Source organism: Eschrichtius robustus, chromosome 12 (genome assembly GCF_028021215.1).
Source record: "Eschrichtius robustus isolate mEscRob2 chromosome 12, mEscRob2.pri, whole genome shotgun sequence".
NCBI classification, from domain to species: domain Eukaryota; kingdom Metazoa; phylum Chordata; class Mammalia; order Artiodactyla; family Eschrichtiidae; genus Eschrichtius; species Eschrichtius robustus.
Genome location: NC_090835.1, coordinates 2,107,466 through 2,131,600, shown reverse-complemented (window position 1 = coordinate 2,131,600; position 24,135 = coordinate 2,107,466). Strand labels below are relative to the sequence as shown.

Here is a 24,135-nt window from a genome sequence, read left to right as displayed (position 1 = left end):
CAGAGGAAGGGAATAAACGTTAAGAGGAGCCCCTGTCCCAGAGGCTGTATGTGCCTGCTTCACGCGGCAGGGATGCGGAAGGCTCTGGGGGCTCCCTGGAGGCAGAGTCTGGGCCCCTGCTCTATCCCAGCAACCGGGAGACGCATCCCAGCGCGGACGGCAGTCGTCGGTTACACGCAGCAGGAAACTACGGGGTCCTGATACCCCCACTCGCCACTACCCAGAGCCAGCTGTGACGACACCAGCGCCAGACAATACCCAAGTTCTCCTCCCCGTCGGCTTATAACCGCAGTGCAGCGCTGAGGGTTGGGCTTTGAAGCTGGACCACCAAAGGTCTAGAATCAGCTCTCTCCCTCCTGCAGGGAAAGCGCCTTAACCATTCTGAGCCTCGATGCCCCCGTCTGTCGAATGGGGGCAGCACCTGCCTCCTAAGGGCATCGAGAAGAGTCAGTGGGCAAAGGTACATAAGATGCTCAGCTCAGCACCCAGCTTAGATCAAGAAGAAAAAGGAGACGATAAGACACATAAGTGTGGGTAACTAAAACCATGAGCTATAGGTTCTGTGACAGAGAGACCAATGGAACAGACCATGGCGGGCAAGCCCAGAAATAGAGCCACACACATGGGGAGACTTAACAGAGGCCAGAGGTGGCGTTTCAAATCAGTGGGAAAAGATGGACCAGTTGATCAGTGATACTGACTATCCACCTGGAGGCAAATGAAATTATAGGGCATCTCATGCCGTATGCAAAATGAGTCGCAGACTGAAGGTGGAAAACAAAAACTTCAAAATCGTTAGAAGAATACTTGGGAGACTAGACTGCCATCTGGATGAGGAAGGGCCTCTTAAGTGTTACCCAGAGTACAAACTGGACGGGAAGAGGTGAATACCCGGGGTACACAACAAGACACCCTACATGAAGGGAAAGGGTAAGATACAGACCCCAGCCTGTGATGTTTACAGTGCATGAAACTACGCAGAGTTATTCAAAAGACCTTAAAAAAAAAAGGCTTGGGGATCAACAAGAAAAAAAAATCTAAACCCGACAGAACAACATAAATGAAGAAATGGGAATAGGCAAATGACCTAAGTGCTGACCAGATAAGCATTCTAGATACTCTCAATCCCAATGATCAGGAACTGGGCCCCTGACTATGCAAGGGTGACGTGGAGGAGAAGCGGGAAATCTCGGGGCTGCTGTCAGGAGGGCAAAGAGGTACAACCGGGACCCTAAACCGCAGCATCCCCTGAGCGGTCACGGGCACATTTCCTACGCCCGTGACCCCGCCGGGCATGCGCCCTAGACCCTCCTACACGTGCGCTGGAGCCCCGCGCAAGGACGGTCACTGTCGCAGCGCTGGTGACAGCAGGAAACTGGTGACTATTCAAACACCCCTCAGCGGGGCCTGCAGGGATGAAGGGGGCACTAGCCGACAGGGCACTTTACAGAAGGTAGAAGAAGGGGCTGGACTAAGATGTACTGACACCAATAAATCTCAGAAATAAAGTCGAGAGAAAGAGCAAGTTGCTGTTAAATACACATGCGTGAAGTCATTTCTGTAACTCACGAAACCAAAAATCACTACAATGTTGTGTGAACGTGTGAGAAAGGGGGGGGGGGTTACCCCGATTTCTAGGCGAGGGTGGCTGTACGCTTCTCAAAAGCACGGGAAGCCAAGCGTGCGTAAACTGTATCTGTAGCCTCTTATTTCTTTAAAAAAAAAAAAAAACAGAAAAGAAAGAAAGAAAGAAAAGAAAAAAGGAACAAGAAAGAAATAAAGGAAATATGGCAAAATATTAATACCTAAATTGTGGGTACATTGTACATTTTTCTGTGTACTTTTCTCTACTTCAAAAAAAAAAAGCATGGCTTGAAAACCTCATTAAAATGCTCAAAGAACATTAAAAGGGACTGAGGCTGTTTAACCTGGAAAGAGAAAACTCGGAAGGAGTTGCAAGGTGTTCCTAGTCTTTTAGGGCCTGAAAAACAGGACTGACGTTACTGCCCTACATCTCCCACGCCAATGAGGAGCCTGACTCCAGAAGCTTCAGGTTTGGACTAGAACCGGGAAAAGCGGATTGACCGAGGGCTAAGGAAACGATGTGCAGCAGTTACAGCTCAAAGAATGGGAAACGGGAAGCAAGTGCCCTGGCTCTAGAATTTTCCACCTCATACTGGAAACACAACCGCTTGCTGAGGAGATCTAGGCCAAGAACGAGGAGGTAGACTCAGGGACCGGAGGGTCCTTGCTGGGAGTCGGACAGTCAGATCACATGCTTTCAGGAGTGCCATTTCCCTCATTCCACCATAAGAAGCAAATGGCTTCTCATCTTCCAAAGAGAGACTCTCCACCCTGGTACATCCCACATACCCACCCTACACAGCATCTATCACATAGAAGTGTAATTATTTACCTGGAAGTCTCTGGTCAATATTAGAGATTTTCATGTTTCCCATACACACAACACCATGGACCAGGAGCACAGAAATATTGGTGGAGTGGGAAAGGATGGGATGGGATGGGATGGGATGGGATGGGATGGGCTGGGATGGGATGGGATGGGATGGATGGACGGATGAGGTGAGATGGACCGGGTAAGTTAAAATTGCATGTAGTAGTTTTTACTTTTGAATAATATTTGAATCTTATTGAAGTACCATGAATTTGAAATATTTCATAATTCTTTTCCAGGTCTAGTTATACTATAAATTTCCAAAGTCCCATCCTAACTTACTTTGAAATTTTTGCTTTTCCAACAAGTTTGTTAAGCTGCTAAATGACGGCCTCTCAATTAACTCCTTCATCTCCACCGTGGTTGCCCCTCCCAAAGAAATGACTGGTCTTGAAGTACCACATCTAGAAAATTCACAAAGAGAAAAATAAATGAAAGTGAGAAAAATCAGGGACCAGATCTAAGAATCTATTTACTGGACAGCATGTATGCAGATTTTTAAAAATATAACATTGCATTCCTCTAACCCAGTGCTTCTCAAATTTCAACATGCATATGAATCACTGAATAAAATGCAGATTGTGGTTCAGCAAGCCTGGGGTGGCCCTGAGATTCCCATTTCTAACAAGCTCCCAGTCATGCTGAGGCTGCCAGTCTGCAGACAAATTTGCATTATCAATTATGATGGAAAAACTAATATATTTTATAAAAAGCAACTAAAACTCTAAAATATTCAGGAATTCTTTTACAGGAATTATCCACAACATCTATAGGAAGAAAAAAAAAAAAGCAACCCTATTAAAAGTCATAAAGGAGGAGCTGAATTAGGTGAAAAGATACACCACGATCATGGATGGGAGAACTTCGAAATGTAAAAATGTCAATTCTCTACCCTGAGAAAAACATAATTCAAAAAGAGTAATGTACCAGTCCCTCTCATCAGGAAACTTGCACAAGCCTCTTAGATAGCCTCATGCACCAGAGGGCTGACAGCAGAAGCAAGAAGAACTACAATCCTGCAGCCTGTGGAACAAAAACCACATTCACAGAAAGACAGACAAGATGAAAAGGCAGAGGACTATGTACCAGATGAAGGAACAAGATAAAACCCCAGAAAAACAACTAAATGAAGTGGAGATAGGCAACCTTCCAGAAAAAGAATTCAGAATAATGATAGTGAAGATGATCCAGGACCTTGGAAAAAGAATGGAGGCAAAGATCGAGAAGATGCAAGAAATGTTTAACAAAGACCTAGAAGAACTAAAGAACAAACAAACAGAGATGAACAATACAATAACTGAAATGAAAAATCCACTAGAAGGAATCAATAGCAGAATAACTGAGGCAGAAGAACGGATAAGTGACCTGGAAGACAGAATGGTGGAATTCACTGCTGCGGAACAGACTAAAGAAAAGAGAATGAAAAGAAATGAAGACAGCCTAAGAGACCTCTGGGACAACATTAAACGCAACAACATTCGCATTATAGGGGTCCCCGAAGGAGAAGAGAGAGAGAAAGGACCAGAGAAAATATTTGAAGAGATTATAGTCGAAAACTTCCCTAACATGGGAAAGGAAATAGTCACCCAAGTCCAGGAAGCACAGAGGGTCCCATACAGGATAAACCCAAGGAGAAACATGCCGAGACACATAGTAATCAAATTGGCAAAAATTAAAGACAAAGAAAAATTACTGAAAGCAGCAAGGGAAAAACAACAAATAATATACAAGGGAACTCCCACAAGGTTAACAGCTGATTTCTCAGCAGAAACTCTACAAGCCAGAAGGGACTGGCACAATATATTTAAAGTAATGAAAGGGAAGAACCTACAACCAAGATTGCTCTACCTGGCAAGGATCTCATTCAGATTCGAGGGAGAAATCAAAAGCTTTACAGACAAGCAAAAGCTCAGAGAATTCAGCACCACCAAACCAGCTCTACAACAAATGCTAAAGGAACTTCTCTAAGTGGGAAACACAAGAGAAGAAAAGCACCTACAAAAACAAACCCAAAACAATTAAGAAAATGGTCATAGGAACATACATATCGATAATTACCTTAAACGTGAATGGATTAAATGCTCCAACCAAAAGACATAGACTGGCTGAATGGATACAAAAACAAGACCCATATATATGCTGTCTACAAGAGACCCACTTCAGACCTAGGGACACATACAGACTGAAAGTGAGGGGATGGAAAAAGATATTCTGTGCAAATGGAAATCAAAAGAAAGCTGGAGTAGCAATACTCATATCAGATAAAATAGACTTTAAAATAAAGAATGTTACAAGAGACAAGGAAGGACGCTACATAATGATCCAGGGATCAATCCAAGAAGAAGATATAACAGTTATACACATATATGCACCCAACATAGGAGCACCTCAATACATAAGGCAACTGCTAACAGCTATAAAAGAGGAAATCAACAGTAACACAATAATAGTGGGGGACTCTAACACCTCACTTACACCAATGGACAGATCATCCAAAGTGAAAATAAATAAGGAAACAGAAGCTTTAAATGACACAATAGACCAGATAGATTTAATTGATATTTATAGGACATTCCATCCAAAAACAGCAGATTACACTTTCTTCTCCAGTGCGTATGGAACATTCTCCAGCATATATCACATCTTGGGTCACAAATCCAGCCTCAGGAAATTTAAGAAAATTGAAATCATATCAAGCATCTTTTCTGACCACAACGCTATGAGATTAGAAATGAATTACAGGGAAAAAAACGTAAAAAACACAAACACATGGAGGCTAAGCAATACGTTACTAAATAACCAAGAGATCACTGAAGAAATCGAAGAGGAAATCAAAAAATACCTAGAGACAAATGACAATGAAAACACGACGATCCAAAACCTATGGGATGCAGCAAAAGCAGTTCTAAGAGGGAAGTTTATAGCTATACAACCCTACCTCAAGAAACAAGAAAAATCTCAAACAATCTAATCTTACACCTAAAGAACCTAGAGAAAGAAGAACAAACAAAACCCAAAATTAGCAGAAGGAAAGAAATCATAAAGATCAGAGCAGAAATAAATGAAATAGAAACAAAGAAAACAATTGCAAATATCAATAAAACTAAAAGCTGGTTCTTTGAGAAGATAAACAAAATTGATAAACCTTTAGCCAGACTCATCAAGAGGGAGAGGACTCAAATCAATAAAATTAGAAATGAAAAAGGAGAAGTTACAACAGACATCGCAGAAATACAAAGCATCCTAAGAGACTACTACAAGCAACTCTATGCCAATAAAATAAACAATCTGGAAGAAATGGACAAATTCTTAGAAAGGTATAAACTTCCAAGACTGAACCAGGAAGAAATTGAAAATATGAACAGACCAATCACAAGTAATGAAATTGAAACTGTGATTAAAAATCTTCCAACAAACAAAAGTCCAGGACCAGATGGCTTCACAGGTGAATTCTATCAAACATTTAGAGACGAGCTAACACCCATCCTTCTCAAACTCTTCCAAAAAATTATGGAGGAAGGAACACTCCCAAACTCATTCTATGAGGCCACCATCACCCTGATACCAAAACCAGACAAAGATACTACAAAACAAGAAAATTACAGACCAATATCACTGATGAATATAGATGCAAAGATCCTCAACAAAATACTACCAAACAGAATCCAACAACACATTAAAAGGATCATACACCACGATCAAGGGGGATTTATCTCAGGGATGCAAGGATTCTTCAATATACACAAATCAATCAATGTGTACACCATATTAATAAACTGAAGAATAAAAACCATATGATCATCTCAATAGATGCAGAAAAAGCTTTTGACAAAATTCAACACCCATTTATGATAAAAACTCTCCAGAAAGTGGGCATAGAAGGAACCTACCTCAACATAATGAAGGCCATATACGACAAACCCACAGCAAACATCATTCTCAATGGTGAAACACTGAAAGCATTTCCTCTAAGATCAGGAACGAGACAAGGATGTCCACTCTCATCACTATTATTCAACATACTTTTGGAAGTCCTAGCCACGGCAATCAGAAAAGAAAAACAAATAAAAGGAATACAAATTGGAAAAGAAGAAGTAAAACTGTCACTGTTTGCAGATGACATGATACTATACATAGAGAATCCTAAAGATGCCATCAGAAAACTACTAGAGCTAATCAATGAATTTGGTAAAGTTGCAGGATACAAAATTAATGCACAGAAATCTCTTGCATTCCTATACACTAATGATGAAAAATCTGAAAGAGAAATTATGGAAACACTCCCATTTACCACTGCAACAAAAAGAATAAAATACCTAGGAATAAACCTACCTAGGGAGACAAAAGACCTGTATGCAGAAAACTATAAGACACTGATGAAAGAAATTAAAGATGATACCAACAGATGGAGAGATATACCATGTTCTTGGATTGGAAGAATCAACATTGTGAAAATGACTATACTACCTAAAGCAATCTACAGATTCAATGCAATCCCTATCAAATTACCAATGGCATTTTTTATGGAACTAGAACAAATCATCCTAAAATTTGTATGGAGACACAAAAGACCCCGAATAGCCAAAGCGGTCTTGAGGGAAAAAAACGGAGCTGGAGGAATCAGACTCCCTGACTTCAGACTATACTACAAAGCTACAGTAATCAAGACAATATGGTACTGGCACAAAACCAGAAACACAGATCAATGGAACAAGATAGAAAGCCCAGAGATAAACCCACGCACCTATGGTCAACTAATCTATGACAAAGGAGGCAAAGATATACAATGGAGAAAAGACAGTCTCTTCAATAAGTGGTGCTGGGAAAACTGGACAGCTACATGTAAAAGAATGAAATTAGAACACTCCCTAACACCATACACAAAAATAAACTCAAAATGGATCACAGGCCTAAATGTAAGACCGGACACTATAAAACTCTTAGAGGAAAACATAGGAAGAACACTCTTTGACATAAATCACAGCAAGATCTTTTTTGATCCACCTCCTAGAGTAATGGAAATAAAAACGAAAATAAACAAATGGGACCTAATGAAACTTCAAAGCTTTTGCACAGCAAAGGAAACCATAAACAAGATGAAAAGACAACTCTCAGAATGGGAAAAAATATTTGCAAACAAATCAATGGACAAAGGATTAATCTCCAAAATATATAAACAGCTCATTCAGCTCAATATTAAAGAAACAAACACCCCAATCCAAAAATGGGCAGAAGACCTAAATAGACATTTCTCCAAAGAAGATATACAGATTGCCAACAAACACATGAGAAGATGCTAAACATCACTAATCATTAGAGAAATGCAAATCAAGACTACAATGAGGTATCACCTCACACCAGTCAGAATGGCCATCATCAAAAAATCTACAAACAATAAATGCTGGAGAGGGTGTGGAGAAAAGGGAACCCTCTTGCACTGTTGGTGGGAATGTAAATTGACACAGGCACTATGGAGAACAGTATGGAGGTTCCTTAAAAAACTGAAAATAGAATTACCATATGACCCAGCAATTCCACTACTGGGCATATACCCAGAGAAAACCATAATTCAAAAAGACCCATGCACCCCAATGTTCACTGCAGCACTGTTTACAATAGCCAGGTCATGGAAGCAACCTAAATGCCCATCAACAGACGAATGGATAAAGAAGATGTGGTACATATATACAATGGAATATTACTCAGCCATAAAAAGGAACGAAATTGAGTTATTAGTAGTGAGGTGGATGGACCTAGAGACTGTCATACAGAGTGAAGTGAGTCAGAAAGAGAAAAACAAATACCGTATGCTAACATATATATGGAATCTAAAAAAAAAATGTTTATGAAGAACCTAGGGGCGGGACGGGAATAAAGACACAGACCTACTAGAGAATGGACTTGAGGACACAGGGAGGGGGAAGGGGAAGATGGGACGAAGTGAGAGAGTGGCATGGACATATATACACTACCACGTGTAAAATAGCTAGCTAGTGGGAAGCAGCCACAGGGCACAGGGAGATCAGCTCGGTGCTTTGTGTCCACCTAGAGGGGTGGGATAGGGAGGGTGGGAGGGAGACGCAAGAGGGAAGAGATACGGGGATATATGTATATGTATAGCTGATTCACTTTGTTATAAAGCAGAAACTAACACACCATTGTAAAGCAATTATATTCCAATAAAGATGTTAAAATATATATATATTCTGGGGGAAAAAAAAGCCAATTCTCCCCAAATTAATCTGTAAATTCCTGCAAAAAAATTTTTAGTCAACACTTTAAAACATGTTCTGAGTCACTTTGCTGTACAGAAGAAATTAACACAACATTGTAAATCAACTATAATTCAATAAAATTTTCGAAAAAAATGACATGTTCTCTGGTTCTTCCCATCCTATCCCTTCAAGCCACCAGCTGGGCCTCCATTCTCCCTGACTCCCCACAGCATCTGAGAAGCCTCCTTCGCTGGACCCTCATTAGGCTACAGGAGGCCCCAAGAGCAACTGCTCTCCCAACAGGAAAGGCTGTGGACTCAGTCATCTGAAGGTGTGGGTTGGGATCCTGGCGGTACCAACACTCTCAAGATGACCAAGAATTCTAGTTTTATAACTTTGTAAAAATCACGTAACCTCTCACTTTATGGAGAAAATGGAGATGGTAATACCACCCCACAGAGCGATAATGCTGATGATTAAATGCGATACAGTAACGCACGCAAAAGCATGGGGCCCGATGCACCACACACACTCAAAGACACAGCCTGCCTCTCTCCGTTCCGTTCATCTCAGCTGGATTGCGTGAGATCGAACATAACTGAAGTTACCAAAAATCGACATGACTCTGGGTGAGAATCTGTGGGGCAAGTACAAGAGGGGGTTCCACTCCCACACCCCAAAATAACACAGGGCCATCCTTACTGTACTGTGTCAAGATCTTCCGTCCTGAGCAGCTCTTCATAGTTCTCAGTGGTCTTGGGAAGAGTTGCCTTTTCTGCTGGGTGAGAAGCCAGTAATATTAGCCAGCGTCTCCAAACTTCCTGTTCTACACGCGTTCACTAAGACACATGCAATGCCAGCCCCCAGGCAACAGTCCCTAAGCATTCAGTAAAAAGGTCTGTCAATAATACGTGAGTAATGAATGAATACACGGAATAACTATGGTTACTTTGGACAAATGGAGGCAAGAGAAGGCCTCTAGGTCCTTATCTAACCCCCCAGAGAACAAAAAAGAAGAAAAGTCTACCATCTGTTCAACTGTCCACTTCAGCACCGTAGAGAATACTGAAAACACCCCCCAAGATTCCTAAGTTCCCACCAACAGGGAATAAATAGTTAAGCATATTGCAGTGCCGCCAGCAGAGGAAATATTACAAAGTCACCACAGATGAAGTTTACGGAAAGTTCTTAAGGAAATAGGACAGTGCATGTGACGTAGTAATCTCAGAACAGAAAATTATGTGTCCAGAATAACCTCATCCATGTAAAAAAAAAAAAACAAAACTTAGCACAAAAACAAAGGAGTTGCCATGATATGATAACCAAAATATTACGTTCGTTCCTGGTGACGGAACAAGAGATTATTTTCCCTGCTTGTTTTATACTTTTATAACATCCTACGGAAAAAACCCGAACGAACTTTTGGGCCAACCCAGCATATTCACTGAATATTCTAAAAAACAAACAAAAAAGATGTATCTAACTTCTACGGCTAGGAAAGGTTTTTTTTTTGGTAAGTCACAAAAATGAAAGGACAAGAATCCACGACGAAAGAGTGGTGCAGGGAGAGCCGTGCCCGCTTCGGAGGGTGAAGGGGCGCAGTGCAGCCACTGCACACGCGGGGCGGACGCCAGTGCGCACGCAACACTCCAGCAACACCAGCCAACCACCTTCCCTGCCGGGGTCTCCACTCACCATGTCCAGAGCTTAAGCCTTTTCTTGCTTCTTCTGGCTTCCCTGGTGCGTGGTCCTGGTGCAGCTTCTGTTTGACGTGAATGCCCTGTTCAGACGAACTTCTCTGACTTAAAACCAAATGTTTCACCTCCTCTAGAATGCAGGAGAAGAAAGCATCACGGACTCAATCAGAAATACACACTGATACCCACGCTGTGACAATCATTCTCCTGGTGCTGGACCAATAAGGGAGGCAAGGCCGCTGCCCTCCTGGAGCTGCTGCCTGGGGAGCTGCTTCAAAACACCATGAAAAAGAAAAAAAAAAAAAAAAAACACCGTGAAATGCAAACCTCAACTGGCAACGGCTTCTCCCAAACTAGGTCACTAAGCACTCAGTATCTGTTGTTGCATTTGATGTTCACACTGCACTCTAAGAAAGGCATCACCACCTCCCCATTTTATTGACGATTAAGTCACTCTCCTGTGGTCAGAGAGCTGATCCTTTACCAAAGTGAGGACAACCCCCAGCGAGGGTGACACCCCCCCGTGTCTTTCACGTCTATCAGTGCGGGGCTTTGCACGCACACAGCAGCAGCCAACACGTGTGGAACGAAGAACGAGCAGAGGGAAGGAGCGAACGAATGGCAGTAACGGATGCTGAAGAAAGATGTGGAGAGAAAAGAGATGTGACTGGATGCGGTGCTGAAGGATGCATAACAATTTTTGGAGCAAGAGATTAGGCTAAGAGCCCCTGATGCCCGAAGGCAAGCCCTACAATGGGGAAAAGCCTAGTGTTTTCAGGGACCAGGGCTGGAGCAGGTGTGAAGGTGACAGCAGCGATGAGAAAGGAGGCCTGGGGAGCAAGGTGCACGATGGCTTCAAGGCTGGACTCAGATGTCAGACTTGGTTCCCGAAGGCACTGGGCAGCCATGAAAAGCTGCAGAGCAGTGAAGTGCGAGGGTCTGAGGGGTGATACAGGAAGGTCAGGGAGCAATGCAGGAGAGATGAGACAAAAATAAACGTGGGTGCAGAGAGAAGAGGCAGCTGAGGGCTAGAGAACTCCAGAGAGCAACACACAGGCAGTGACACCAAGTAGGTGCTGGGTGGGGCGTGGCCAAGAGTTGAGGGCATAGCAGGAGTCAGCCATGACCTGGGGGGCTTCAGACGGTCTTTGTCCGACAGTACTGAGAAACCAAGGGGCTCAGCAGATTTAAGAGAAGAAAATGCTAACTCTTTTTGGGATGCTGCATTCAAGACCCAGAGGCTGAAAGCTGACAAGTTCTCGCAGGTGATGAACTTCCCATTCCCTTGGCCTCTTGTGTCTCTGCTCCCAGGAAACAGGAGTTTCAAGAATAACTTCTCGGGCTTCCCTGGTGGCACAGTGGTTAAGAATCCACCTGCCAACGCAGGGGACACGGGTTCGAGCCCCGTTCCGGGAAGAACCCACGTGCCGCGGAGCAACTAAGCCCATGCGCTACAATTACTGAGCCTGTGCTCTAGAGCCCACGTGCCACAACTACTGAGCCCACATGCCTAGAGCCCATGCTCTGCAACAAGAGAAGCCACCACAATGAGAAGCCCATGCACCGCAACGAAGAGCCGCCACAGCTAGAGAAAGCCCACGTGCAGCAACAAAGACCCAACGCAGTCAAAAATAAATAAATTTAAGAAATTTTTTTAAAAAAGAAGATAACTTCTTCATCAACAATGAAATATCAGATAGGGAATGTAAACAACAATCCCTTTTAAACTCACACCCCCAAAAATAAAATATTTAGGAATAAATCTGACTAAGGAGGTGAAAGACTTATACACTGAGGACTATAAAACATTAACAAAGGAAACTGAAGAGGATTCAAAGAAATGGAAAGATATCCCATGCTCCTGGGTTGGAAGAATTAATAGTGTTAAAATGGCCATACTACCCAAAGCAATCTACAGATTTAATGTGATCCCCATAAAATTACCCATGACCTTTTTCACAGAACTAGAACAAATAATCCTAAAATTCATGTGGGACCATAAAAGACCCAGAATTGCCAAAGCAATCCTGAAGAAAAAGAACAAAGCAGGAGGCATAGCCCTCCCAGACTTCAGATGATACTACAAAGCTACAGGAATCAAAACAGTGCGGTACTGACACAAAAACAGACATATGGATCAATGAACAGAACAGACAGCCCAGAAATAAATCCACACACCTATGTCAATTAATCTTCAACAAAGGAGGCAAGAATATACAATGGGAAAAATACAGTCTCTTCAGCAAGTGGTGCTGGGAAAGTTGGACAGCTGCATGCAAATCAATGAAGTTAGAACACACCCTCACACCACACACAAAAATAAACTCAAAATGGCTTAAAGACTTAAACATAAGACACGACACCATTAAACTCCTAGAAGAGATCATAGGCAAGACATTCTCTGACATAAATCGTACCAATGTTTTCTTAGGTCAGTCTCTCAAAGCAATAGAAATAAAAACAAAAATAAACAAATGGGACCTAATCAAACTTATAAGCTTTTGCACAGCAAAGGAAGCCATAAATAAAACAAAAAGACAACCTACAGAATGGGGGAAAATATTTGGAAATGATGCAACCATCAAGGGCTTAATTTCTAAAGTATAGAAACAGCTCATACAATTCAATAACAACAACAAAAAACCCAATCAAAAAATGGGCAGAAGACCTAAACAGACATTTCTCCGAAGAAGACATACAGATGGCCAATAGGCACATGTAAAGATGCCCAATACTGCTAATTATTAGAGAAATGCAAATCAAAACTTCAGTGAGGTACCACCTCACATTGGTCAGAAAGGACACCATTAAAATGTCTTACAAATAACAAATGCTGGAGAGGATGTGGAGAAAAGAGAACCCTCATACACTGTTGGTGGGAATGTAAGTTGGTGCAGCCACTATGGAGAACAGTATGGAGGTTCCTCAGTAAACTAAAAATAGAATTACCATACAATCCAGCAATCCCACTCCTGGGCATATATCCAGACAAAATTATAATCCAAAAAGATACACGCATCCCTATGTTCATAGCAGCACTATTCACAATAGCCAAGACATGGAAACAACCTAAATATCCATCAACGGATGAATGGATAAAGAAGATGTGGTACCTTGAGGACATGGGGAGGGGGAAGGGTAAGCTGGGATGAAGTGAGAGGGTAGCATTGACATATATACACTACCAAATGTAAAACAGATAGCTAGCGGGAAGCAGCTGCATAGCACAGGGAGATCAGCTCGGTGCTTTGTGACCACCTAGGGGGGTGGGATAGGGAGGGTGGGAGGGAGGCTCAAGAGGGAGAGGATATGGGGCTATATGTATACATACAGCTGATTCACGTTGTTATACAGCAGAAACTAACACACATTGTAAAGCAATTATACTCCAATAAAGATGTTAAAAAAAAAAGATGCGGTACATATATACAATGGAATATTACTCAGCCATAAAAAAGAATGAATTAATGCCATTTGCAGCAACATGGATGCAACTAGAGATTATCACACTAAGTGAAGTCAGAAAGAGAATGACAAATGCCATATGATATCACTTATATGTGGAATCTAAAATATGACACAAATGAACCTGTCTATGAAACAGAAACAGACTCACAGACACAGAGAACAGACTGGTGGTTGCCAAGGGGCAGGGGGTTGGGGGAGGGATAGAGTGGGAGGTTGGGGTTAGCAGATGTAAGCTATTATATATAGAATAGATAAACAACAAGGCCCTACTGTATAGCACAGGGAACTATATTCAATATCCTATGACAGACCATAATGGAAAAGAATTTTTTAAAAAGAAGAATGTATATACAAATAACTGAATCACTTTAGTGTACAGCAGTAAACACTGTAAATCAACTATACTTCAATTAAAAAATATTGATTAAAAAAAACCTCCTCCAAAATAAAAAAAAAAAGAAGATAACTTAAGTGGAAAAAGGCAGGACTTAAGACAGTATGTACACTGGATCCGTCTTTGTTAAAATTTTGTATCCAGTTGTAAAACGCACAGGAAAATGTTAGCAATGGCTGTCTCTGCTCAGACATCATATGATTTTAACTTTTTCTCCCTTTGGCTAATCTACTTCTAAATTGTTTTGCAAAGTGAACACACACTGATATTTTTAACGGAAGAAAATTAGTTAACTTAAGAGGCAGTGATGCCAGGCGTGGGACAGGGTTCAAGGGGGAGCAGTGGCCCCAAGGACGCACACAGCAAAAGGCCCAGGGGCCCTCACTGAAGGGCCCGTGACACCCGACCTCCTCCCTTTTCCAGGCGGCTGATTCCATTTACCCTTCCAAACTTGTCTCCATGGCCCCTCCTCCAGGAAGTCCTCCTGGTACACCCACCCTGGCACCTCTGCTCCAGGGTAAGCCCACTGCCAGGCAGATGTTTAGCAGAAATTTGGGCTCGGCAGCTCTGGGGCAGGCCCTGGAATCTGCATTGAGGCTGCACTCCAAGTGCGTCCAATGCGGGTGGTTTAGAGCCCATGCTCTGAGGACACGGGTCTTTCCTTTGGTCCAGGTGAGAAAAGAGAACTTGAATCCCATTTTCTCACCCAGGACTAGTAGTTTAGAGGCAAATCAGTGATTTTTCAGCCAGGGGCGATTTTGCACCTGTGGACGATGTCTGAAGAAATTTCTAGTTGTCACAGCTGGGAGGCTGGTCCTGGTGTCTAGTGGGTAGAGGTCTGGGACGCTGCTACAGTCCTCCAGTGCCCAGGATGGTCCCTGCAACAAGGAACGATCCGACCCAAGATGCCAACACCGCCGAGGGTAAGAAACCCGGGACAGCAATGAAAGATTAAAACTCGGAAGCCCCAAGCCCCCAAGGTCAGGAAGGCTCTTTGAGGAGGGCAGGCTGGAAACCGGAGAAAAAAGACTTTCCAGTCACACAAAACTGGGTTCTGATTCTGGCGCTGCCTCTCGCTACAAGCAAGTCCAGGCCTACTTTGCTCATGGAAAGTGGGGAGGGTTGTACTTGTCTGGAAGCCGCGATCAGCAGCCGTGACAGCGCCTCATCCCACCCCATTCTCTGAAGCACGTCGACTCTACCTTCTAATACCTCCGAAAACTGGGATGCATCTTACAAGAATGCCGCTGCATATTTTAAGTGGCAGCATTTTATGATAGTTTTAAAATTCCCTCTAGACAATGCAGTCCTCCTTATTGTGGGGGGAGGGGGGCGCACTCCCACCACCCTGCCCCCAGGCATCTGGCCAGACGCAGTAGGTGCCCAAGGTCACCATTAGCTCAGGATGGAGACAGGGTTCAATTCAGCTGCGTGACTTCAACTGCGGGAGTTCGAAAGGAGACTTTCTGGCACTGATACAATCTTTACACGAGGAAGAGTCTGAAGGGCCTAATGGAAACAGGGCTGTGGGACTTTTGAGTTTTCTGTTTCGTTTCTCAATAGCCTCTAATTTTTTTGTTCAGGGAGCACACCAGACTCACCCTGGGACACAGGCCGGGGGTGGGTGCCCGCCTCAGCACTGCCCAGACTGGTGGCTGACGGGCGGCACACAGACTTGGGGCGCCCTTCCCGTCGCCGCACGTGTCCTGGAGGGAGGGGGTGTCACTGCGCTGACAGAAACCAGCGTGGGCCCCAGGGAAACCAGATGCGCCAAACGAGGAGATGCTGGCTGGCTTTTCTGCTGTTACCGGTGAGAAGCCACACGCCTCCGGAAACATCTCAAATCAAACGTGAATGCCTGACTTACCAAAAGATCCTGCATTTTCCAGAAACCCGCAAGGTTTTAATCGATAATGCTTGGCTTTTTTCGAAACCTTGTCCTTGGTGTCCCAGAGCCTCAAGGTGATTTTGTGAAAATTTATTTTCTTTAGTAACTCCTTTGTCACGTTGATGTTAAAACTTTGGGTCCACGACACCCAGACCTTGTCCCCTTCTTGCCATGGCCTGATGGTCTGTGTAAAAGGACAACAAGAGACTCTCAGCGTTGAAAGCTCAGAGGCCAAGATCTGACCGCCGCCACGATGTGGCAGGCCCTGCCTTCTGCTTGTCTGTCTGTGCATCCCACCCCCTCCTGGCTCCCAACTCACATAGGGAATCAGGAAATGGGTGCCACAGACGGGCCTGCACGCCTCTGGGTTGCTTGGAAAAATAAAGTAAAAGCAATTCCCTGCAAAGAGTGTCCCTCCCACGGACTCCCCATCCTGACCCAGAGCCCTGCCCCAGGCGGGAGTGTGAGTGTGTGTGCGGGTGGCGGGTGTGCACATACACACACGCGCATGTGTATACCTTCATGGAAAATCATAGAGTTGCTATCAATATTATTAGGTTTGTGCAGATTCCCATTCAGTAGGCCTAGGGTGGAGACCAAGATCCTACATTTCTAGCAAGTTCCAGGGGAAGCAAGCATCCTTTGTGGCTCGTGCTATTTCTTGTGGGTATCAGACTATATGCAAGGCCACACACACACACACACACACACACACACACACACACTCACCTTTATTCCTGAATCCAGGAACACTTTGGCCAAGGCTGGAAACACCACCACATCGACCTTTTTAGGCTCCCCATCATCAGGCAGGAGGAAGTACTCGATGTGGTAGTAATGGCGAACCTTTGCAATAGGTTTGTCCATTTTAGGGTGTCTCCTATATTTTTCAACCAAACTTGAACATTTTCCTTTGTGACCTAGAAGATACAGATGTAATGAGACTTGTTCTAACCTCACGTGGGAAAGCAGACCCGTCTCCACGATTCCCTGGAACCAAGAAGAGCCCAAGGCTGGAGGAGGTGCCATGTGCAGACTCCCCGCTGCCGCCCACTTGGAGTTAAGATGCATGTCCGGTCCTCCCAGCCACCAGAGGAGCAGCCCCAGGGCTGGAAGCCAGTGTGCGGAATTATAGAGCGTGACTCTGAGGTGAGCATCTCCTTAAATTTTTTTTATTGTAGGCACTTACCTGCCTACCCCTAGTCTCAACAGTAAGAGGCAGGTTAAAAAAAAACCAAAAAAACCCCACCATAGACTCATCAAGAAAAAGAGGGAGAGGACTCAAATCAATAAAATCAGAAATGAAAAAGGAGAAGTTACAACAGACACCGCAGAAATACAAAGCATCCTAAGAGACTACTACAAGCAACTTTATGCCAATAAAATGGACAACCTGGAAGAAATGGACAAATTTTTAGAAAGGTATAACCTTCCAAGACTGAACCAGGAAGAAACAGAAAATATGAACAGACCAATCACAAGTAATGAAATTGAAACTGTGATTAAAAATCTTCCAACAAACAAAAGTCCAGGACCAGATGGCTTCACAGGTGAATTCTATCAAACATTTAGAGACGAGCTAACACCCATCCTTCTCAAACTCTTCCAAAAAATTACGGAGGAAGGAACACTCCCAAACTCATTCTATGAGGCCACCATCACCCTGATACCAAAACCAGACAAAGACACTACAAAACAAGAAAATTACAAACCAATATCACTGATAAATATAGATGCAAAAATCCTCAACAAAATACTAGCAAACAGAATCCAACAACACATTAAAAGGATCATACACCACGATCAAGTGGGATTTATCCCAGGGATGCAAGGATTCTTCAATACACACAAATCAATCAATGTGATACACCATATTAAAAAAATTGAAGAATAAAAACCATATGATCATCTCAATAGATGCAGAAAAAGCTTTTGACAAAATTCAACACCCATTTATGATAAAAACTCTCCAGAAAGTGGGCATAGAAGGAACCTACCTCAACATAATAAAGGCCATATATGACAAACCCACAGCAAACGTCATTCTCAATGGTGAAAAACTGAAAGCATTTCCTCTAAGATCAGGAACGAGACAAGGATGTCCACTCTCACCACTATTATTCAACATAGTTCTGGAAGTCCTAGCCACAGCAATCAGAGAAATAAAAGGAATACAAATTGGAAAAGAAGAAGTAAAACTGTCACTGTTTGCAGATGACATGATACTATATATAGAGAATCCTAAAACTGCCACCAGAAAACTGCTAGAGCTAATTAATGAATATGGTAAAGTTGCAGGATACAAAATTAATGCACAGAAATCTCTTGCATTCCTATACACTAATGATGAAAAATCTGAAAGAGAAATTATGGAAACACTCCCATTTACCACTGCAACAAAAAGAATAAAATACCTAGGAATAAACCTACCTAGGGAGACAAAAGACCTGTATGCAGAAAACTATAAGACACTGATGAAAGAAATTAAAGATGATACCAACAGATGGAGACATATACCATGTTCTTGGATTGGAAGAATCAACATGGTGAAAATGAGTATACTACCCAAAGCAATCTACAGATTCAATGCAATCCCTATCAAATTACCAATGGCATTTTTTACGGAACTAGAACAAATCATCCTAAAATTTGTATGGAGACACAAAAGACCCCGAATAGCCAAAGCAGTCTTGAGGGAAAAAAACGGAGCTGGAGGAATCAGACTCCCTGACTTCAGACTATACTACAAAGCTACAGTAATCAAGACAATATGGTACTGGCACAAAAACAGAAACACAGATCAATGGAAGAAGATAGAAAGCCCAGAGATTAACCCACGCACCTATGGTCAACTAATCTATGACAAAGGAGGCAAAGATATACAATGGAGAAAAGACAGTCTCTTCAATAAGTGGTGCTGGGAAAACTGGACAGCTACATGTAAAAGAATGAAATTAGAATACTCCCTAACACCATACACAAAAATAAACTCAAAATGGATTAGAGACCTAAATATAAGGCTGGACACTATAAAACTCTTAGAGGAAAACACAGGAAGAACACTCTTTGACATAAATCACAGCAAGATCTTTTTTTGATCCACCTCCTAGAGTAATGGAAATAAAAACAAAAATAAACAAATGGGACCTAATGAAACTTCAAAGCTTTTGCACAGCAAAGGAAACCATTAACAAGACGAAAAGACAACCCTCAGAATAGGAGAAAATATTTGCAAACAAATCAACAGACAAAGGATTAATCTCCAAAATATATAAACAGCTCATTCAGCTCAATATTAAAGAAACAAACACCCCAATCCAAAAATGGGCAGAAGACCTAAATAGACATTTCTCCAAAGAAGACATACAGACGGCCACGAAGCACATGAAAAGATGCTCAACATCACTAATTATTAGAGAAATGCAAATCAAAACTACAATGAGGTATCACCTCACTCCTGTTAGAATGGGCATCATCAGAAAATCTACAAACAACAAATGCTGGAGAGGGTGTGGAGAAAAGGGAACCCTCTTGCACTGTTGGTGGGAATGTAAATTGATACAGCCACTATGGAGAACAATATGGAGGTTCCTTTAAAAACTAAAAATAGAATTACCATATGACCCAGCAATCCCACTACTGGGCATATACCCAGAGAAAACCGTAATTCAAAAAGACACATGCACCCGAATGTTCATTGCAGCACTATTTACAATAGCCAGGTCATGGAAGCAACCTAAATGCCCATCAACAGACGAATGGATAAAGAAGATGTGGTACATATATACAATGGAATATTACTCAGCCATAAAAGGGAACGAAATTGAGTCATTTGTTGAGAAGTGGATGGATCTAGAGACTGTCATACAGAGTGAAGTAAGTCAGAAAGAGAAAAACAAATATCATATATTAATGCATGTATGTGGAACCTAGAAAAATGGTACAAATGAGCCGGTTTGCAGGGCAGAAGTTGAGACAGAGATGTAGAGAATGGACATATGGACACCAAGGGGGGAAAACTGCGGTGGGGTGGGAATGGCGGTGTGCTGAATTGGGCGATTGGTATTGACATGTATACACTGATGTGTATAAAATTGATGCCTAATAAGAACCTGCAGTATAAAGAAACAAACAAACAAAACAACTAATACTAAACTTTCATTGGGTTATTTGTATGGAAATATGTTAATATAAATGTTTCAGACATTACATGAAATTTCTAAAAATCTTATATTTGTATTTGTATGGAAATATGTATGGAAATATGTTAATATAAATGTTTCAGATATTAAAAAAAAAACCCACCAATACAGGGTAGGATAAATTAGACACATACGATGGAATACTATACAGGTGTTTAAAACAAACGACAACAAAGTAAAACCAGGTCTGCTCATATCCTGTAAGATATCTAAGAGATGCCATCAAATTTTTAACGAGCAAGTTGTAGAACAGGATACATAGGATCTCATTTCTCTTAAGTAAACAACTTACATAAACATTCATAAATAAATTCATAACTATTTAGGTATTGAAGGAAAAACCATTGACGTTAGAATTTTATATCCAGCCAAAGGTAGATCCTTTGAAGGTCCTGGCACCATAAAAATACTCTCAGGCAAGGTCTCATAAGTTGAGCTGCACAGCGATGTATTTTGTAAACGCCTTTGGAATAAGTGCCAAACTAAGAAAAACAAATCTAGGAGATGCTGCAAGAGATGTGAGGATTAAAGGTAATCAAATAAGCACCAGTTTTCTTTTGGGTGGTATTTGCAGATGTCTTTTTTCAGGCTCTTTTGCTTGATATCAACCGACCAAAGATAAAAAGCACCATTATGGATAGAGGAGGTCACACACAATGACCAAAAATTCAATTCACCAAGAAGATAGGTCAATTCTAAAACATGGTATACACCTAACCAAATAGCCTCCAAAATATCTGAAGCAACCATCAACAGAACTACAAGGAAAAGTTGAAATTAATCATCATGGGGAGATATTTCAGGCAGAACAACAAAAAAAGACATATCAAAAAATGGAGTACTTCTTGATATATCTAGGAATACACCTACATAAGGAGGCAAAAGACCTGTACTCCAAAAACTATAAGACACTGATGAAAGAAATCAAAGATGACACAAACAGATGGAAAGATATACCACATGTTCTTGGATTGGAAGAGTCAATATTGTTAAAATGACCATAATATCTAAGGCAATCTACAGATTCAACACAATCCCTATCAAACTGTCAATGGCATTTTTCACAGAACTAGAACAAAAATTTTTTTAATTTGTATGGAAACACAAAAGACCCTGAAATCTTGAGAAAGAATGGAGCTGGAGGAATAATGCTCCCTGACTTCAGACTATACAACAAAGCTACAGTGATCTAAACAGTATGGTACTGGCACAAAAACAGACACAGAGATTAATGGAACAGGATAGAAAGCCCAGAAACAAACCCACGCATTTATGGTCAATTAATCTATGACAAAGGAGGCAAGAATATACCTTGGAGATAAGACAGTCTCTTCAATAAGTGGTGATGGAAAAACTGGACAGCTACGTGTAAAAGAATGAAATTAGAACATTCTCTAACACCATACACAAAAACAAACTCAAAATGGATTAAAGAGCTACACGTAAGACAGGATATTATAAAACTCCTAGAGGAAAGCATAGGCAGAACACTCTATGACATACATCACAGTAAGATTCTTTTTGACCCAGCTCCCAGAGAAATGGAAATAAGAACACAAATAAACAAATGGGACCTAATGAAACTTAAAAGCTTTTGCACAGCAAAGGAAACCATGAACAAGACCAAAAGACAACCCTCAGAATGGGAGAAAATATTTGCAAATGAAGCAACTGACAAAGGATTAATCTCCAAGATTTACAAGCAGCTCATGCAGCTCAATAACAAAAAAACGAACAACCCAATCCAAAAATGGGCCGAAGACCTAAATAGACATTTCTCCAAAGAAGATATACAGATGGTCTACAGACACATGAAAGAATGCTCAACATCATTAATCATTAGAGAAATGCAAATCAAAACTACAATGAGATATCATCTCACACCGGTCAGAATGGCCATCATCAAAAAATCTAGAAACAATAAATGCTGGAGAGGGTGTGGAGGAAAGGGAACACTCTTGCACTGTTGGTGGGAATGTAAATTGACACAGCCACTACGGAGAACAGTATGGAGGTTCCTTAAAAAACTACAAATAGAATTACCATATGACCCAGCAATCCCACTACTGGGCATATACCCTGAGAAAACCATAGGTCAAAAAGAGTCATGTACCAAAATGTTCATTGCAGCTCTATTTACAACAGCCAGGACATGGAAGCAACCTAAGTGTCCATCGACAGATGAATGGATACAGAAGATGTGGCACATATATACAATGGAATATTACTCAGCCATAAAAAGAAATGAAATGGAGGTATTTGTAATGAGGTGGATGGAGTTAGAGTCTGTCATACAGAGTGAAGTAAGTCAGAAAGAGAAAAACAAATACAGTATGCTAACACATATATACGGAATCTAAGGAAAAAAAAAAAAAAGGCCATGAAGAACCTAGTGGCAAGATGGGAATAAAGACACAGACCTACTAGAGAATGGACTTGAGGATATGGGGAGGGGGTGGGGTGAGATGTGACAGGGTAAGAGAGTGTCATGGACATATATACACTACCAAATGTAAAATAGATAGCTAGTGGGAAGCAGCCGCATAGCACAGGGAGATCAGCTCGGTGCTTTGTGACCACCTAGAGGGGTGGGATGGGGAGGGTGGGAGGGAGGGAGATGCAAGAGGGAAGAGAAATGGGAACATATTGTATATGTATAACTGATTCACTTTGTTATAAAGCAGAAGCTAACACACCATTGTAAGGCAATTATACTTCAATAAAGATGTTTAAAAAAATATTAATATAATTTTATGTAAATGTTAAAAATCAATAATTTCTATAATAATGTTTCATTGTTCTAAAAGATCATTATAAATCTTCCATATTAAAACAATAATTACCTTTATAAAATGTATTAGTGATTAGTAAACTGTCAGAATGGGCTGCTTTGTAACAAATTTCAGACTATTTCATTTAATCCTCAAAATCACATATGAATATTATTCTCTTCTTGGACACTCAGCAGCTCGGAAGTGTATAAGAAACTCCTGTGATGTTAAAGAAAATAAGTCTGGAAGAATTCCTGAAAGTATCTGAAGGCAAAATCCTTAGAAATAAAACATATACTAGTTTTGACCACAGCATGGAACTTGTAAGAATGGGCATTGCTTAGGAAAACACATCTACACATAAATAAAATGCTACATTGGTTAAAAAAAAAAAAAATGGATTAAAGAGCTACACATAAGACAGGATATTATAAAACTCCTAGAGGAAAACATAGGCAGAACACTCTTTGACATAAATCGCAGCAATATTTTTTTGGATCCGTCTTCTAGAGGGATGGAAATAGAAACAAAAATAAACAAATGGGACCTAATTCAACTTAAAAGCTTTTACACAGCAAATGAAACCATAAACAAAATGAAAAGATAACCTAAGGTCTAGGAGCAAATATTTGCAAACGATGCTACCAACAAGGGATTAATTTCCAAAATTTACAAACAGTCCATGGAGCTCAATATCAAAAAAACAAACAACGCAATGAAAAAATGGGCAGAAGAGACATAAGTAGACATTTCTCCAAGAAGACATATAGATGGCCAACAAGCACAGGAAAAGATGCTCAATGTCACTCATTATTAGAGAAATGAAAAATCGAAACTACAATGAGGCATCACCTCACACCAGTCAGAATGACCATCATTAAAAATCCACAGACAGTAAATGCTGGAGAAGGTGTGGAGAAAAGGGAACCCTCCTACACTGTTGGTGGGAATGTAAATTGGTGCAGCCACTGTGGAGAACAGTATGGAGGTTCATTAAAAGACTAAAAATAGAGTTACCATATGATCCTGCAATCCCAGTCCTGGG

At 41.5% G+C, this 24,135-nt stretch overlaps 1 protein-coding gene across 1 annotated transcript in view; it reads right to left on the bottom strand.

The window, feature by feature from the left end:
* CFAP92 (cilia and flagella associated protein 92 (putative)) overlaps positions 1–24,135 on the bottom strand; it is a 71,880-nt gene that overhangs the window by 46,174 nt on the left and 1,571 nt on the right. Inside the window, exons 2-6 of the mRNA XM_068557913.1 lie at positions 16,847–17,037; positions 16,080–16,301; positions 10,366–10,495; positions 9,373–9,445; positions 2,738–2,859 (exon numbers count right to left, since the gene is read on the bottom strand). Of these exons, the coding sequence (XP_068414014.1) occupies positions 2,738–2,859; positions 9,373–9,445; positions 10,366–10,495; positions 16,080–16,301; positions 16,847–17,037 (738 nt within the window). The remainder of the gene's footprint in view (positions 1–2,737; positions 2,860–9,372; positions 9,446–10,365; positions 10,496–16,079; positions 16,302–16,846; positions 17,038–24,135) is intronic.